The sequence below is a fragment of the Saimiri boliviensis genome, chromosome 9 (genome assembly GCF_048565385.1).
Source record: "Saimiri boliviensis isolate mSaiBol1 chromosome 9, mSaiBol1.pri, whole genome shotgun sequence".
In the NCBI taxonomy this organism is placed as follows: domain Eukaryota; kingdom Metazoa; phylum Chordata; class Mammalia; order Primates; family Cebidae; genus Saimiri; species Saimiri boliviensis.
The window spans coordinates 47,871,360-47,887,949 of record NC_133457.1 but is presented as its reverse complement, the minus strand read 5'-3'; the positions used below and the strand labels follow the sequence as shown (position 1 = coordinate 47,887,949).

At 38.0% G+C, this 16,590-nt stretch overlaps 1 protein-coding gene across 11 annotated transcripts in view; it reads right to left on the bottom strand.

The window, feature by feature from the left end:
* Positions 1 to 16,590, bottom strand: part of XRN1 (5'-3' exoribonuclease 1) — a 146,889-nt gene that overhangs the window by 48,969 nt on the left and 81,330 nt on the right. For all 11 annotated transcript variants that reach the window (XM_010330405.3, XM_074405802.1, XM_010330404.2 and 8 more), the window contains 3 exons: positions 13,950 to 14,157; positions 12,446 to 12,541; positions 2,779 to 2,887 (listed from right to left, as the gene is read on the bottom strand). In XM_010330405.3, the coding sequence (XP_010328707.1) occupies positions 2,779 to 2,887; positions 12,446 to 12,541; positions 13,950 to 14,157 (413 nt within the window). The remainder of the gene's footprint in view (positions 1 to 2,778; positions 2,888 to 12,445; positions 12,542 to 13,949; positions 14,158 to 16,590) is intronic.

Here is a 16,590-nt window from a genome sequence, read left to right as displayed (position 1 = left end):
AAACACAACAATTAGGCAAGAAAAGAAATAAAAGGCATTGAGATTATATAGGAAAAAGTAAAACTATCTCTATTTGCAGAAGCCACAAAAAATTAGGGCTAAAAAAAATTCAGGAAAGTGGCCAGATCAATATACAAAAATCAGTTTTATATCTATAACAGCAATGAACAATCCAAAAATAAAATTAACCCAGTTCCATTGAAAAAAGCATGAAAAAGTGTAAAATATTTAGGAATAAATTTAAGAAAAAGTGTAAGCCTTGTATAATTGAAAACTATGAGACATCATAGAAAGAAATTAAAGACCTAAATAAATGGAAAGACATCTTGTGTTCATGATGACTTAATAATGTTAAGATGACAATACTACCCAAAGTAACCTACAGATTCAATTCAATCCCTATAAAAATTCCTGCTGCCATTTTTGCAAAATAGGCAAAATAATCATAAAATTCATATGGAAATGCAAGAGACACAGAATAGAGAAAATCCTGAAACAGAAAAACAAAGTTAGAGGGCTCAAACTTCCTGCTTCCAAAACTTACAACAAAGCTATGGTAATCAAGACTGTGTTTTTCACATAAGGACAGGCATATAGATTAGTAGAATGGAATTGAGAGTCCAGACATGAGCCCATACATCTACAGTCAATTACTTTTTAAAAATGAGATGGTGTCTTAATATGTTTTCCAGGGTGGACTCAAATTCTTGGGTTCAAGCAATTCTCCTGCCTCAGACTCCTGTGTAGCTGGGACAACAGATGCAAGCCTGGCTCTATAGTCAAATAATTTTTGACAAGGGTGCTAAGCCTATTCAATGAGGTGTCAAGAAAATTCAATGGAGAAAGAGTCGTTTTTAACAAACGATCTTTGGATAAATGGATATCCACACGCAGAAGAATGAATATAAACTCCTACATCATACCATGCAAAAACCTTTACTCAAAAATGGAAACAGACCTAAATCTAAGAGCTAAAACTATAAAATTCTTAGAAGAAACCACACAGTAACTCTTTATGACTTTGGATTAGGGAATGGTTTCTTAGATATAACATCTAAGGTATAAGCAACCAAAGACAAAGCAGAAAAAAACACACAAATTGGACTTCACCAAGATTTAAAATTTTTGTGTTTCAAGACAGTATAAAGAAAACTAAAAGAAAACCCACATAATGAGAGAAAATATTTGAGGACTGCATATCCAACAAGCACGTAATATCTAGCACATATAATGAACTCTTACAAATCAAGAAAATAAATTAAAAAATCCAATTAAACAATGAAACAAGGATTTGATTAGACATTTATCCAAAGACGATATACAGTCAATAATTGAACATGTTGAGCACATGAAAAGATGCTCAACATTATTAGTCATTAATAAACTACAAATGAAAATCATAAAGACATTCCACCTCACACCTAAAAAGATGACTATCATTAAAGAGAGGGACAATAACAAATGTTGTGGATGATGTAGAGAAATTGGATCTTCACACCTTGGTGGTGCAAATGTAAAATGGTAATATCCAAACAGTTGAAACCATAAAAAGTTGAATTTAGAATTATCACCATATGATTCAGTATATGTATATACCCAAGAGAATGGAACACATATGTTCACACAAAAACATTTCTACAGATATTCATAGCAGCATTATTCATTATAGCCCCAATGTGGAAACAGCCTCCATGTCTACAAATGAACAGATACACAAAATGTAGTATTCATACAATGGAATATTATTCAGCCATAAGAAGGAATGAAGTACTGAATACAGTTGTCCCTCTGTATCTGTCGGAGATTGCTTCTGGGACCTCCTGTGGCTATCAAAACCAACATATGCTCAAGTCCTTTATGGAAAATATTGTAGCATTTGCATATAATCTACACATGTACTCCTTATATATTTATTTCTAGATTATGATGCTTGATACAATGTAAATGCTGTATAAATAGTTGTCATGCTATATTGTTTAGGGAATAAGATTTAAAAATGTGCACACGTTCAGAACAGACACAATCATCCTCTTTTACTTATTTTTGATAGGGGGTGTCACCCAGGCTAGAGTACAGTGGCCGATCTTGGCTCACTGCAACCTCTGCCTCCTAGGCTCAAGTGATCCTTCTACCTCAGCCTCCCGAATAGCAGGGACTACAGGTGCACGCCACCATGCCCAGCTAATTTTTATATTTTTGGAAGAGATAGGGTTTTGTCATGTTGCCCAGGCTGGTCTTAAACTCCTGGGCTCAAGTGATCCGCCTGCTTCGGCGTCTCAAAGTGCTGGGATTATAGGCATGAGCTACCATGCCCGGCCTTTTCTGAATACTTTTGATCCTCAGTTGGTTGACTCCATGGATGTGGAACCCACGGATATGAAGGACCAACTGTACATGCTACAACATAGATAAATCTTGAAAATATACAAGTGAAAGAAGCCAGTCATAAAAGGTCATATATTTTCTGATTTCATTTATATGAAATGTCCAAATAGGTATATCCACAGAGGCAGAAACCTCCAGGGCCTGGAGGAGTGACTGCTAATAGATATGGTGTTTATTTTTCAGGTAACAAAAATGTTCTAAATTTACATGGTGGTGTTGGTTGTACAGTTTTGTGAAAATACAAAAAAAATCACTCACTTATTGTATACTTTAAAAGAATGAATTTACTTTATGGTCTGTGAATTGTATTTTAATAAAGCTGTTCTTTTTTTTTTTTTTTTTTTTTAAGAAGCAGTAGCACACACAAGTACGCCTTTCTAATTTAAAACTTACATTTTCTGTGAGGGTCATGTTTTCTTTGCTGATATTTAATACTGTTGTCAGTAAAGCCAGATTTATGATGTTGATTTACTTGGCTTATTTCTTGAGGTAGAACGGCACCCTGAAAATTAAAATTCTTATAAATTAAACAAAATCTTAATATAACTACTTATTTTCTTCAACTTTTAATAAATAATTACATTATTTTTATAAAAATTACATAGTTCCTTAGAAAAAAACTTAATATAGAAAAGTATAGAGATGTTTAAAGCCACCTGAACTCTACCACCAGACTCATTAAACATAACTACCACTCTAGATATTTTTTCTATGCATTACTTTGCAAGATACAAAAAGCTACTTTTTGTTTTTTTTTGAGACAGATTCTAGCTCAATCACCCAGGCTGGAATGCAGTGGTGCAATCTCAGCTCACTGCAACCTCCACCTCCCAGGTTCATGGTGATTCTCATGCCTAAGCCTCCCGAGTAGCTGGGACTACAGGCGAGTACCATCATGCCTGGCTAGTTTTTGTATTTTTAGTAGAGATGGACTTGACACCATGTTGGTCAGGGTGGTCTCAAACTCCTGGCCTTAAGTGATTCTCCTGCCTCAGCCTCCCAAAGTGTTGGGATTACAGGCGTGAGCCACAGTGCCCAGCCAAAAATGCTTCTTTCAAAAAAAGAATTAAATCTAATTTTGCTTGATGTTAACAAATGTAGAAACCAAACAAAGTACTAAACTTGAGGTAAATGTTTCTTCACAACAGAAATATCAGTCTCTAAAGATCCCCCTAGATTTGCTTCAAAATAATCCCATCGCTTGGGCAGGTGGAGGTGGGAAATGAATAGGGGTTCTAAAAGAAATAGTACTGGACTAGAGCAAGGTAGGGAATGAGTACTTGCATATTCATTCGTTCTATTTACTTGACTTCATTATGTTTAAACTCTGCCATTAAAAAGTTTTTTAAAATGCATAATTTCTGGCTCTATGTTATAAAAACTGAGGATATCAGCCCACTTATATTCCCTTCCATGTTAATTTTTATCCCACATTTTACTGTGATTAATAAAAATCCCAATATCCGATTTTTATTATATTTATACTGTCAAGGTTTTTAAATGATGGAAGACTTCACTACAAGACAGCCAGACTGATTATAAAGTTACAGTAATTGAGACAGTTCATAAATAGACAGATTTAGCAAAATGGCATGAGTAAGTTTTGTATGAAGATTCTATCAGATCCTTTCATTTTTGGATAGGGAGAGAAAGCCTGAATGCATAAAGAGACAATTTGCCACAGCTGAAGGAGCAAGAAGAAGCAAAAGTGGAGGTTAAAGAAGGTCAATACAAATGAATTATTTCACAGTTTTGCTTTTGGTAGGCCCTATTTACTTTCTTCTCAGCACAAATAAACACTGGGTACAAAGATACAACATGTCTTAGCTGGTAGTTGGCATGGTTCAAAATACTTGTGATATGCATGGGAGTACAAAGGAAGGCCTAATGAGGTCACATGTAAAGAAACACTCAAGGCTCTTTGGTTTTTTAAAATTCTATTTTTAATCTTTTTTTTTTTTTTTTTGGTAGAGACAGGGATCTTATGATGTCATCCAGGCTAGTCTCAAACTCCTGAGCTTAAGTGTTCCTCCTGTCTTGGTCTCCCAAAGTGCTGGGATTACAGGCATGAGCCACTGTGCCCAGCCCGAGGTTCTTGTTTTATTTGTGTTTTGTTTTTGGGACAGGGTCTTGCTCTGTCACTCAGGCTGGAGTGTAGTACAGTGGTACGGGCTCACCACAACCTTTGACTCCTGGGTTCGAGTGATCCTCCTATCTCAGCCTCCCGAGTAGCTGGGGCTATGGGCATGTGGCACCATGGCCAGCTAATTTTTATATTTTTTTTGTAGAGAGAGGATTTTGCCACGTTGCCTAGGCTGTTCTCAAACTCCTGGGCTCAAGTGATCTACCCACCTTGGTCTCCCAAAGTGCTGGGATTACAGGTGTGAGCCACTGCGCCTGGCCAGTTCTTCAGTTTTTAAGAGTCAAAATGGCATGAGATTTCTACTGTCATGGCACAATGACTGGTGGGGTTCTGGACTACAGCAGCACATTATGGGTGATTTTGACTCTAAGGAGAGGAATTAGAACATCAGGACAGAACAAATATTGTTTTGAGTGTCTATTATGTGCCAGGTATGGTCAATGAACTATGTACCCATTATTTTAATATCATTATAGTAATGCTACTATCATAATAATGCTGTTATTATTTTGATTTGATTTTACAGATGAGTATAGATGAGGCTCAAACTGATAAAGCAGTTTATCACAGATATATGTAATGGGAGAGTTGACGTTTGAGCTTTAACTCCAAAATTCATGTTCATAGCAATACTTCGGAGAAAAGGTAAGCCATACATTTAACTAGAAAGCAAATATTAGGGTATAGTTCTTTTTTTTTTTTTTTTTTTTTTAGGGTATAGTTCTTTAGGTGTTCTGTTTGGTATCTCTATAAAGGTATTTGTGTTAGTCATATTGCCATGTTTTGCCAATCAAAGCTTGAATATTTTTTATCACAGTGAGTTCTCTTGAATCTGCTCATCAGACTACGCTGCTTATTAATGCATGTGCATTATATTTGGGGCCTCATAATTCTTAGGACATTTAAGAGATAAATCATGAGAGTGTTCAGCTGAAATAATGAAATAGTAAGATGGGTTGCATGTAGGAGATAATGAGAAAATACAGTATCAAGTGGTTCTCAAGGAAAACATGGATTTTGACTGAGACCTAGGGGGTTATTGGTAGTGAGAGAAAAAAAGGGCATTACAAGAGGAAGGGACAAAAAGAACACATAACCCCAAATGGGAATCATCTGTGGGAAAGGGAAAGTAAAGAGACCAGCCTGACTGGAACAGACTATTATGTCCAAATAGTTGGATGTACATCATATAATTTGGAGTTAGATTATAGAAGGCCTTAGACATTAGTTTGAGGAGTTGAAGCAGGAATCCAACCCTGGAGCTGTATGTATTCTAGAGTACTACAGCAATACTATTTTGTGGCTGGAAAAGACCTCAGAGGTCATCTAAGTGAAATGCCTTCATTATATACATGAGGACACAGGAGCCTAGGGAAATAAGCCTCTTTGAGGAGAGAGTATTCCAGACAAATTCAAAGGCCCTATTGTAGGGACCATCCCTGGCATACTCAAGGTAGAAAAAGAAGGTCATTATTGCTATAGCAAAAGGGTGAGTTATTGAAAATGTGACTAGAGAGGTGACACACTGATACTGTGTAGGACATTCTAGGCCACTACATAAGGACACTGGCTTATATAATGGCCAGTATATAAGGACACTCAGTGAAATTGGGTGAATTAGTGGAGGGTTTTCATCAGCAGAAGGACATGATCTCTGACTCATGTTTTAATAGGATCACTCTGTCTGCTATCTTGAGAACAGACTGTAGAGGAGCCAGGATGGAAAGAGAGCAGTAGACTACTATAACCATCAAAGTGAGAGTTGCTATGAATTTGGACCAATAATAGAAGCCTGTGAGGAATAGTCCAATTCTAGACATATTTGGAAGAGATTTATAGACGGTAATGAATTGGATAAAGAGGGTAAGAGATATAGGAAGGAGTAAAGGATATGACTCCTAAGGTTTGAGTGAAAGGATGGAGTGGCTATTAACTGAGATGGGAATGACATCAGGTCAAGTAAGTTTGTTGGAGAAGAACAAGAGTTCAGTTTTGGACATGTAAGTCTGACATGTCTATTCAAGTGGAAACAGAGGTGGACATTTGAGTGGAGATGCAGGGTTGGACATTTGAGTCTAAAGGTCATGGAGGACTTCCAAGCTGGAGAGAGAAATTTGGGAATCATCATGTATTTTTGTAGGTATGTATGTTTGTGTGTGTGTGTGTATATCTATCTTATCTACCTTAATCTATCTGTCATCTATCTATCTATCTATCTATCTATCTATCTATCTATCTATCTGATCTACCTACCTATCTAAGGAAATGGGTATAGAGAAGAAGTCCAATAATTTAGCCTTAGAGGATTCCATCATTAAAGAGCCCCAGAGAGTACATGAAACTGACAAAGATGACTGAGAAACAACAGCCAATGAAACAGAAAAACAGCAAAAGGTGGTATTCTAATGACAAGTGAAGAATGAATGACAAGGAGAACTGAGTGATCAACTGTATGAAATGCTGTTGATGAGCCAATTCAGATGGAAACTGAGACTTGATCACATGGTTTAGCACATGAAGGTCACTGGGAACCTTGAAAGGGCAGTTTCAGCAGAGTGATGGGAATGAAAGACTGATTAGAGGTCGGGCGCGGTGGCTCAAGCCTGTAATCCCAGCACTTTGGGAGGCCGAGGCGGGTGGATCACGAGGTTGAGAGATCGCGACCATCCTGGTCAACATGGTGAAACCCCGTCTCTACTAAAAATACAAAAAAATTAGCTGGGCATGGTGGCACATGCCTGTAATTCCAGCTACTCAGGAGGCTGAGGCAGGAGAATTGCCTGAACCCAGGAGGCGGAGGTTGCGGTGAGCCGAGATCACGCCATTGCACTCCAGCCTGGGTAACAAGAGTGAAACTCTGTCTCAAAAAAAAAAAAAAAAAGAAAGACTGATTAGAGTGGGTTTAAGGAAGAAGGGGAGAGAAGCAGCAGTATAGGCAATTTTTTCAGAGTTTTGTTCTGAAAGGAAGCACTACTGTAAGTCCCTTCTTGCTTTTACCTATTTGTTCAACTTTTTAATTAACTCCTGCTCTTCCAATCTTTTACTGAGGACTGTTCTTCCAAATTCAACAACAGTTTTCTTGTTCTTTTTTGTCTTACTGCTCGACTAAACTTTGATTCTTACCTCTCTGCTAAGTATTAACTAATCTATATCTCCATTTGAACCACAGTCAAGATTTAATCCAGTATCTACAGCTTTCTAGGACAGATACTATAGCTGGATACTCCATCATCACCTCAACCTCAAGGTTTCCCATTTTAGACAAGGCAGCATGAGAGAAAAAGCAAATTTTTTTTTTAAGTAAAAAAGAAGAAAGTCCCAGAATTGGCCTCACCTAAAGCCACGTATCTTACCCTTATTTCTAATACTACCATTCCTCAGGCATATAATCTATAAAATGCTTAGAGTCAAAAATTTTTCTTTCCAACATTTTTACAATGATATTATAAGTCATTCTATCATTCTACTTCTTCTCATTTTCTGCAACTGGACTTTAGATTGTCATCCTTGGCCTAAATTAACCTTCTAACTATGATTATTGTTTCCTATCTTTTTCATGTCTAGTCCTTTATACATGCTGCTGCCTGATTAATCTTTCTTGAAGACTCTTTCATCTGTGTTGGCCCCAAGGCACAATTGAGCAAAGTATCTCTTGGGTATGAACTCATTTTATACCCTGAAGCAGTGTGGTACTCTAAGTACAGTACTGGACTCAGAATCAGGAAATCATGTTTTGTGATTCAAGTAGTTTAAAACAGAATAATTTATGTAAAACCTAAAGAAAGCTTACAATAGCATACTGAGGAAACCTATGTATCTTACCCTAATTTTTTTTACTTTTGACTAAGTTATGACATATACACTATTTTTTAATGCTTATTTTGTCATTTACATTTATTTTACCATTTATGTTTATATTTCCTTTGTAATTTTCTCCTCTTTATCTCAGATAATGCTACCATAACTGCAGGACATTAGAATAAATGAGGGTCTGAAGGTACAGGCTACTGGTTTATAAACTGGAACATTCCTTTTTTTTTTTTTTTTTTTTTTTTTCCCTGACATGGTATCCTGCTCAGTTACCCAGGCTGGAGTGCAGTGGCATAATCTTGACTCACTGCAACCTCTACCTCCTGGGTTCAAGTTATTCTCCTGCCTCAGCCTCCCCAGTAGCTGGGACTACACGTGTGCACCATCACACCTGGCTGATTTTTTGTCTCTGTATAGAAACAGGGTTTCACACACTGGCCAGGCTGGTCTCGAACTCCTGACCTCAAGTAATCCTCCAGCCTCAGCCTCCCAAAGTGCTGGGATTACAGGTGTGAGCCACCAGGCTTGTCTGAATATTCCTTTTTGATCTAAGCCAGGGGTCCCCAAGCTTTTTACACAGGGGGCAAGTTCACTGTCCCTCAGACCGTTGGAGGGCGGGACTATGCAAGGTGTGACACCCTTCACAGCCAGCGCTGCTACCTCCACTATCCCAGACAGCGGTATACAGTGTCACAGGCCCAGCACCGCCTCCAGTGCTGTCTACAGGGATGGCGGTGATCAGCCTGTGACACTGTGTATACAGCGTCCTGGACATCTGCAGCAGCGGTGGGCCTCTTCTGTGGGAAGCCCACTGCCGCATCTTTCCCCTATTATAAGACACCTCCTAAAAATAAGACAGCCCCCGTCTTTTGGGGGTAAAATTAATATAAGACAGGGTCTTATAATAGGGGAAACACAGTGTGTAGTAATGTGGAGGGAGACTTTTGGGCAAAGGTAGGTTATAGGGGCCATTATGTTGTTGTACATTTGGGGGAGTTTGGGGGCCACTGTACTGTGTAGTAATGGTTATAGTGCTTTGCCTTTCTTCCTACTTCTGCTATTTCACACGGCTTCCGGTGATGTGGGGCGCCGCAGCCACAGACCGGATGTGCGTCATATGACGCGCTTCCGGAACCCTGACGCATGCATCCTGCGTCACCGGAAGTAGTACTGTACATGAGTGATGCTGCGCTTTGTGGCACCGCCACACACAGTGCTCCAGGAGCACATCCTGTGCTCCTCTCACTGACCACCAATGAAAGAGTTGCCCCTTCCTAAAGTGCAGCGGGGACCGGATAAATGGCCTCAGGGGGCCGCATGCAGCCCGTGGGCCGTAGTTTGGGGACCCCTGATCTAAGCTCAAAACGTAGTTAACTAACAAAACATGAAGAAAGAATGTATTCCTTTCCTCTTCCTTTCTTTGCCTGAGTCTCTACTCTTTTAGCAGCACTTTTTTTCTTCTTAATCTCTACCAAGGAATGCATATTTGCTCATTCATATTTAAGATAACCAACTACCAGCATAAAGTGACACATTCAAGTGGAAAAAAATGTTGTTAAATGCAATTAGTGTCTTTGTTGAATTTAAAATATAGTTACTATGACTTTGTATATTGAAAAAACCCTAAAGCTGATTTAAAAGAAACATTTTCTATATTCTAAACTCATTGGTCCAGAAGCTTTTATAGGTCTGAAAATAATTACGAAAATTCATGTTCACATGTAACCAGAAAGAGCCCAGATAGCCAAGTCAATCTTAAGCAAAAAGAACAATGGGAGACATCACATTACCTAACTTCAAGTTACACTGTAAGTTTATATTATCATGTAACAAAAGTAGCATGGTACTGGTACAAAAGCAGACATACAGAACAATGGAACAGAATAGAGAACGCAGAAATAAAATGGTACACTTAACAACCATCTGAGTTTTGACAGCGTCAACAGAAACAAGCAATGGAGTTAGGACTCCCTATATATGACGGGATGGCTGGCTAGCCATATGCAGAAGAATGAAACTGGACCCCTACCTTTCAGTATATACAAAAATTAACTCAAGATGGATTAAAGACTTAAAATATAAGTCCCAAAACTGTAAGAATCCTAGATGAAAACCTAAGAAGTATCACTCAGAATGTCGGCCTCGAGGAAGAATGTATGACTAAGTCCTCAAAAGCAACTGCAACAAAAACAAAAATTTACCAGTAGGACCTACTTAAACTATAGAGTTTCTGCTCACTAAAAAATGATCACCAGAGTAAAAACAACCTACAGAATGGGATATTCACAAACTGTGCATCTGACAAAGGTCTAATATCAAGAATCTATAAGAAACTTAATTCAACAAGCAAAAAAACAAATAAAGCCACTTAAAAATGGGTGCAAGATGCTTACTTCAGCAGCACATATACTAAAATTGGAATGATATAGAGATTTATAAAATCTTAAGAAAATTTATCTTTTAATTTAAAAAATTGAAAAAAATGGGCAAAAGACACGAATAGACACTTTGCAAAAGAAGACATTTAAGTGGCCAAAAAACATATGAAAAAAATGTTCAACATCATTAATCATCAGAGAAATGCAAATCAAAACCACAAGGAGATACCAACTCACACCAGTCAAAATGGCTGTCAAAAAGTAACATGCTGGTGAGGCTGCAGAAAAAAGGGAATGCTATAAACTCTTGGTAAAAATGCAAATTAGTTCAGCCACTATAGAAAGTAGTTTAGAGATTTCTCAGAGAACTTAAAACAGAACTTACCATTTGACCCAATAATCCCATTGTTGTGTATATAACCCAGAGAAAATAAACGATTCTTCCGAAAAGACACATACCCACATATATTCATTGCATTTGCTATTTACAATAGCAAAGACATGGAATCAACCTAAGTGCTCATCAATGGTGGATAAAATTGATTAATGGATTAACTGATGGATTTAGAGACCGAGTCTTGCTCTGTCGCCTAGGCTGGAACGAAGTGGGGTGATTTTGGCTCACTGCAGCCTTTGCTCCCAAGTTCAAGCAATTCTCATGCCTCACCCTCCCAAGTAGCTGGGATTACAAGTGTGCGCCACCATGCCTGGCTAAGTTTTGTATTTTCAGTAGAGATGGGGTTTCACCATGTTGGCCAGGCTGGTCTTTAATTCCTGACCTCCAATGATCTATCCACCTCAGCCTCTCAAGGTGCTGGGATTACAGGTGTAAGCCAGAGTGCCTGGCCAGAATTTTTAAAATGTTGTATGTATGTATATATGTATGTATGTATATATATATATATATATCACAGAATATACACTATGAATACTATGCAGTCATAAAAAAGAAGGAAATAATATCCTTTGCAGCAACATGTGTGGAACTGAAGGCCATCATGCTAAGTGAATGCAAATAGGAACAGAAAACCAAACACTACATAGTTCTCATAAGTGGGAGCTATGCATTGGGTACACATGGTCATAAAGATGGGAATAACAGACACTGGGGGTTACTAATTGTGCGGGGGAAGAGCTGAAAAGCCACTGGTTGGGTGTTATGCTCACAGTCTGGGTGACAGGATCATTTGAACCCTAAAACTCAGTGTCACTCAGTATATTCATGTAACAAACCTGTACATGTATCCCCTCAGTCTAAAATAAAGTTGAAATTATAGTTTAAAAAAAGAAAATTCATGATCAAAATTTTCATTTCCTATTTTATTTTATTTTTGATACGGAGTTTCGCTCTTGTTACCCAGGCTGGAGTGCAATGGTGAGATCTCGGCTCACCGCAACCTCCGCCTCCTGGGTTCAGGCAATTCTCCTGCCTCAGCCTCCTGAGTAGCTGGGATTACAGGCACGCGCCACCATGCCCAGCTAATGTTTTGTATTTTTAGTAGAGACGGGGTTTCACCATGTTGACCAGGATGGTCTCGATCTCTTGACCTCGTGATCCACCCACCTCGGCCTCCCAAAGTGCTGGGATTACAGGCTTGAGCCACCGTGCCTGGCCTCATTTCCTATTTTATGAGATTTCATAGAAAAATAATCATTGTAGTCTTAAAAGAAAAATATAAAAACACATTTTCTTTAAATTAATTGTCCATCAAAAACAAGGAATACTAACCTTCTCTGGTATAGTTGGCTGAAAGTGTTGCATCTTTCCAGATCCCTGTAAGGACTGCCAAATGTTGCAAAATTCATCATCATCTTTAGTAGGTACCTAGCAAAGTACAAACAACTTCTTAAGGAAATAGGAAGAAATAAAAATACATATTAAAAATAAAATAAAATAATTTATTTATTAATGTTATTCACGGTAGAAAGGACATTAAACTAACATTCTTTTTTTTTTTTTTAACTCAATATCTTGCTCATATTGCCCAGGGTAGGGACCTGTGGTGGGGTCATAGGTCACTGTAACCTCAAATTCCTGGCTCAATCCTCAGCCTCCTGTGGAGCTAGGACTACAAGTTTGGACCAACATGCCCAACTAATTTTTTTTTTCTTCTAGGGATGAGTTGCTATGTTTTGCTGTGTGGCTGGTCTTGAACTCCTGCCTCAAGCAGTCCTCCTGCCTTAGCATCCCAGAGTGTTGGGGTTACAGACATGAGCTACCACATCCACCCCTAAACTAACTTTCATTATCTGAAATCTCTTAGTTCCTTTTTTTCCAAAGCTCAGCAAAGTAATCACAAAAGTATTCTATGAGAGTGAAACTGTTCTTCTTTATATGCAATAGGTTTTGAATGGTTTTATTTAATGAAAAGTATTTAAAGCATAACAATCATTATAAAAGATTTTACTGACTCAGTATCACCACCAACAGATTTTTTGTCTTCTAATGTACTAAAATACATTACCTCACTCAAATTAACACGTAAAAATTTTATTTGAAAAATCTTCACTTTATACAAAATAATTTAATACATTTAAATATCAACTATTACTTAAGATCAAAATGCTGGAAAAACAGGCACCAAATTTTGACAGTGGTTACCTAAGAGATTTGAGAGGACTTCTGCTTGTGTTTCCTTTGTTATCATCTACTTACCTGTGTTTTCCAATTGGTCTATAATAAACAGGTTATCATTTGGGTTAAAAAAATGTACTTAATAAGCATGAGATTTGGGGCCATGGCATTAAATAAAATGTCTCACACAAGGTAACTTAATTTTTGTTCCCAGAAAGAGGAAATAAAGGAAATCACCCATAAATTTTCTGGTAGAAACTTGAAAATTGTTTTTGATAAATGTGATAAAATTGTTTCCCTTTTATCTTTCAAATGTATGCTATTTATAGTAGATAGCATGGACATTTGTATTACATAAGAAAACAATTAAATGTTAATTTGAAAAGTAAACATATAAAGAGAAAATATGGACACCCTCAAGTTCCCATGTAAACGTATTTTTTTTCCTTTAATACAAACTGTTATTTTACAGCAGAGGTAGAATGCTATCGATAGCTTTCTTTACTAGCCAGTACCTTAAATCCGGAATTGACCAGAACCAAAATCTTTTAAATAAAAAAGGGAAGCTAAGTTAAATTAGGCTTACATTTACAAAGTCTGCTGTGATTTGTGATTTGTAAAAGGGGTAGAGGATAAGTTGGAAGACTGAGAGTCTTACGTGAGTAGGAACAAAAAGTGACTGAGGGGAATGGTTGAGGCCTCCCAAATGCCCAGTAGAAACTGATGAATTTGAGCTATAGTGATGCACAGCTGGCTGTGGTTTCACGATGGCTGTCAACTTCTGATTTCCAGTTTCAGAGCGACTCCCGTGAGAAATGTTCACCAAGGCACTTGTTGGCAGTCGATAACCTCTACCAGGTGAGCATCTGAAAGTAAAAAGCTCTATCAGGGTCGGAATGAAAACAATACTAAATGTGTTATGGAGATGAGTCAAATAATTTTTGGTGGACAATCCATCATCAGCACTAATTAACACTACTTTTTAATTCGGTAGAGGAACCTCAAATCACAGAAATACCTCAATTTATAAGATGATAGATTTCTAAAAAGTTTCCTAAGAGGACATTTGGTATTTACTAAGTAGAGAAAACCCAACTATGTTCCAGGGGTGTGTGTTGATTTGTTCTTAAGAAGCTTGTGTTTTAATTGCTGAACACAACTGAAAATTTATGAATTAAATATTGATTTTTTTTTTTTTTTTGAGATGGAGTTTCACTCTTGTTACCCAGGCTGGAGTGCAATGGCGTGATCTCAGCTCACCGCAACCTCTGCCTCCTGGGTTCAGGCAATTCTCCTGCCTCAGCCTGCTGAGTAGCTGGGATTACAGGCACGCGCCACCATGCCCAGCTAATGTTTTGTATTTTTAGTAGAGACGGGGTTTCACCATGTTGACCAGGACAGTCTCGATCTCCTGACCTCATGATCCACCCGCCTCAGCCTCCCAAAGTGCCGGGATTAGAGGCATGAGCCACCGTGCCCGGCCTTTTTTTTTTTTTTTTTTTTTAAGAGATGAGATCTTGCTCTGTCACTCAGGCTGGAGTGCAATATCCTAGCTAACTGTGTCAAACTCCCGGACTCAAGCAGTCTTCCCATCTCAGCCTCCTGAGTAACTGAGACCACAGGTGCATGGCACCAAGCCTGGCATGCTTTTATATTTGTTTTTAGAGATAGGGTCTCACTATGTTGCCAGGCTGGTTTTGAACTCCTGAGCTCAAGTAATTCTGTAATCCCAAAGTATTGGGATTACAGATGTGAGCCACCATGCCCAGCCTCAAACTTCTTAAAGAAAACTGTGGAGCCGGGCATGGTAGCTCACACCCGTAATTTCAGCACTTGGGAGGTCAAGGCGGGCAGATCATTTGAGGTCACACATTTGAGACCAGCCTGGCAAACATGGTGAAACTCTGTCTCTACTAAAAATGCTAAAAAATTAGCCGGGCTTGGTGGCGCACACCTGTAATCCCAGCTATCTGGGAGGCTGAGGCAGGAGAATCACTTAAACATGGGAGACGGAGGCTGCAGTGAGCTGAGACTTCACCACTGCACTCCAGACTGGGCAACAGAGCAAGACTCTGTCTCAAAAACAAACAAAAAACAACTGTGGTTTGCGAAGTCTAAGTTATGAAAGCTCAGGAGTATACATTCTCAGTGTGGCTCTTCCTAAGCAACAGGGTAAATGTTAGATTTGATCTCATTTGTCTATTGGTCGCCTGTGGAGTCCAGCCCCTTTTTCCTCATTTTCTCATCTTAAAGTTCCAGGCCCGTATCGGGAAAGGCTTAAGAGACAAGTATTTGTGATTTCCATCTTTCATGGCCTTGATAAAAATGTAAGATATTAAAGAAACCTTCTCTTGTTTTTAACTCTATCACCTAATTTTTTTCTCTTTCAGGGTGTAATTTTCTTATATTGAAAGTGGAAAAATATGAGTCTATTAGAAACCTTTGTAAGTTCAAGGTTGCTAGGAAGTATCTATTTTCATGAAAACTAAACTTACTAAAGATTCTGCACTACAGAAATGAATATACTGAAGGCAGGTAATCCTTTACCCAGCTCTCTACTGGTCAAGAAATTTGCTGTCCTTTACTAGAAGAGGTGGGGAAAAGACACTGAGGAAAAAAACCCACAAAAATAGATTTAAAATATATTTTGAAAAGTTAGTGAATCAAAGGTATTGGTAATCAAACATTTTCATGAAAAATAAAATCAGACAGGAGATCTAGATTCTGCCGCTGTATGTGAAGAGTGCAGACAGAAAAGTCTTTGAGTAACAAGCATATTTAAACTGCAAAACAACAATAATAGCATCGTGAAGTTGACTGCTGGGTATAACAGCTGAATACTGTGATTTCACGCAAGGAGGTTAAATCAGGGAAATTTTTAACTTTAATTACTAATTTATCAAAATCGAGGAGAAAAAGAAACTAAGCTAAATTCAGTTCAGTTTCCCAGCTCGCTTTTAGAAAGTAGAAAACTAAAAAGGATTTCATTTCATCCTCACAGTAACCTAGCGAAGTATGTACATACATTCTTCATTACAGATGAGGAAATTGAGGGTCAGACACTTAACTAACCTACCCAAGGTAATAAAATGTTTAAGTGAGAGAGTTTACACCATGGTGCCTCTTGTTTCATCATGATCATTGTTTCTAAAACTTTAAACTCTCTATTAGCACATTCCCCCACAAATACTCATCTCTTCTATGCTAAATTAAAACAATCTAACCCTCTTCCTTTAAACCTCCTAACTTCCAGTTAACTTTCTCCTTTTCTTTATAGTTAAACTTCTCAAGTGTTGCCT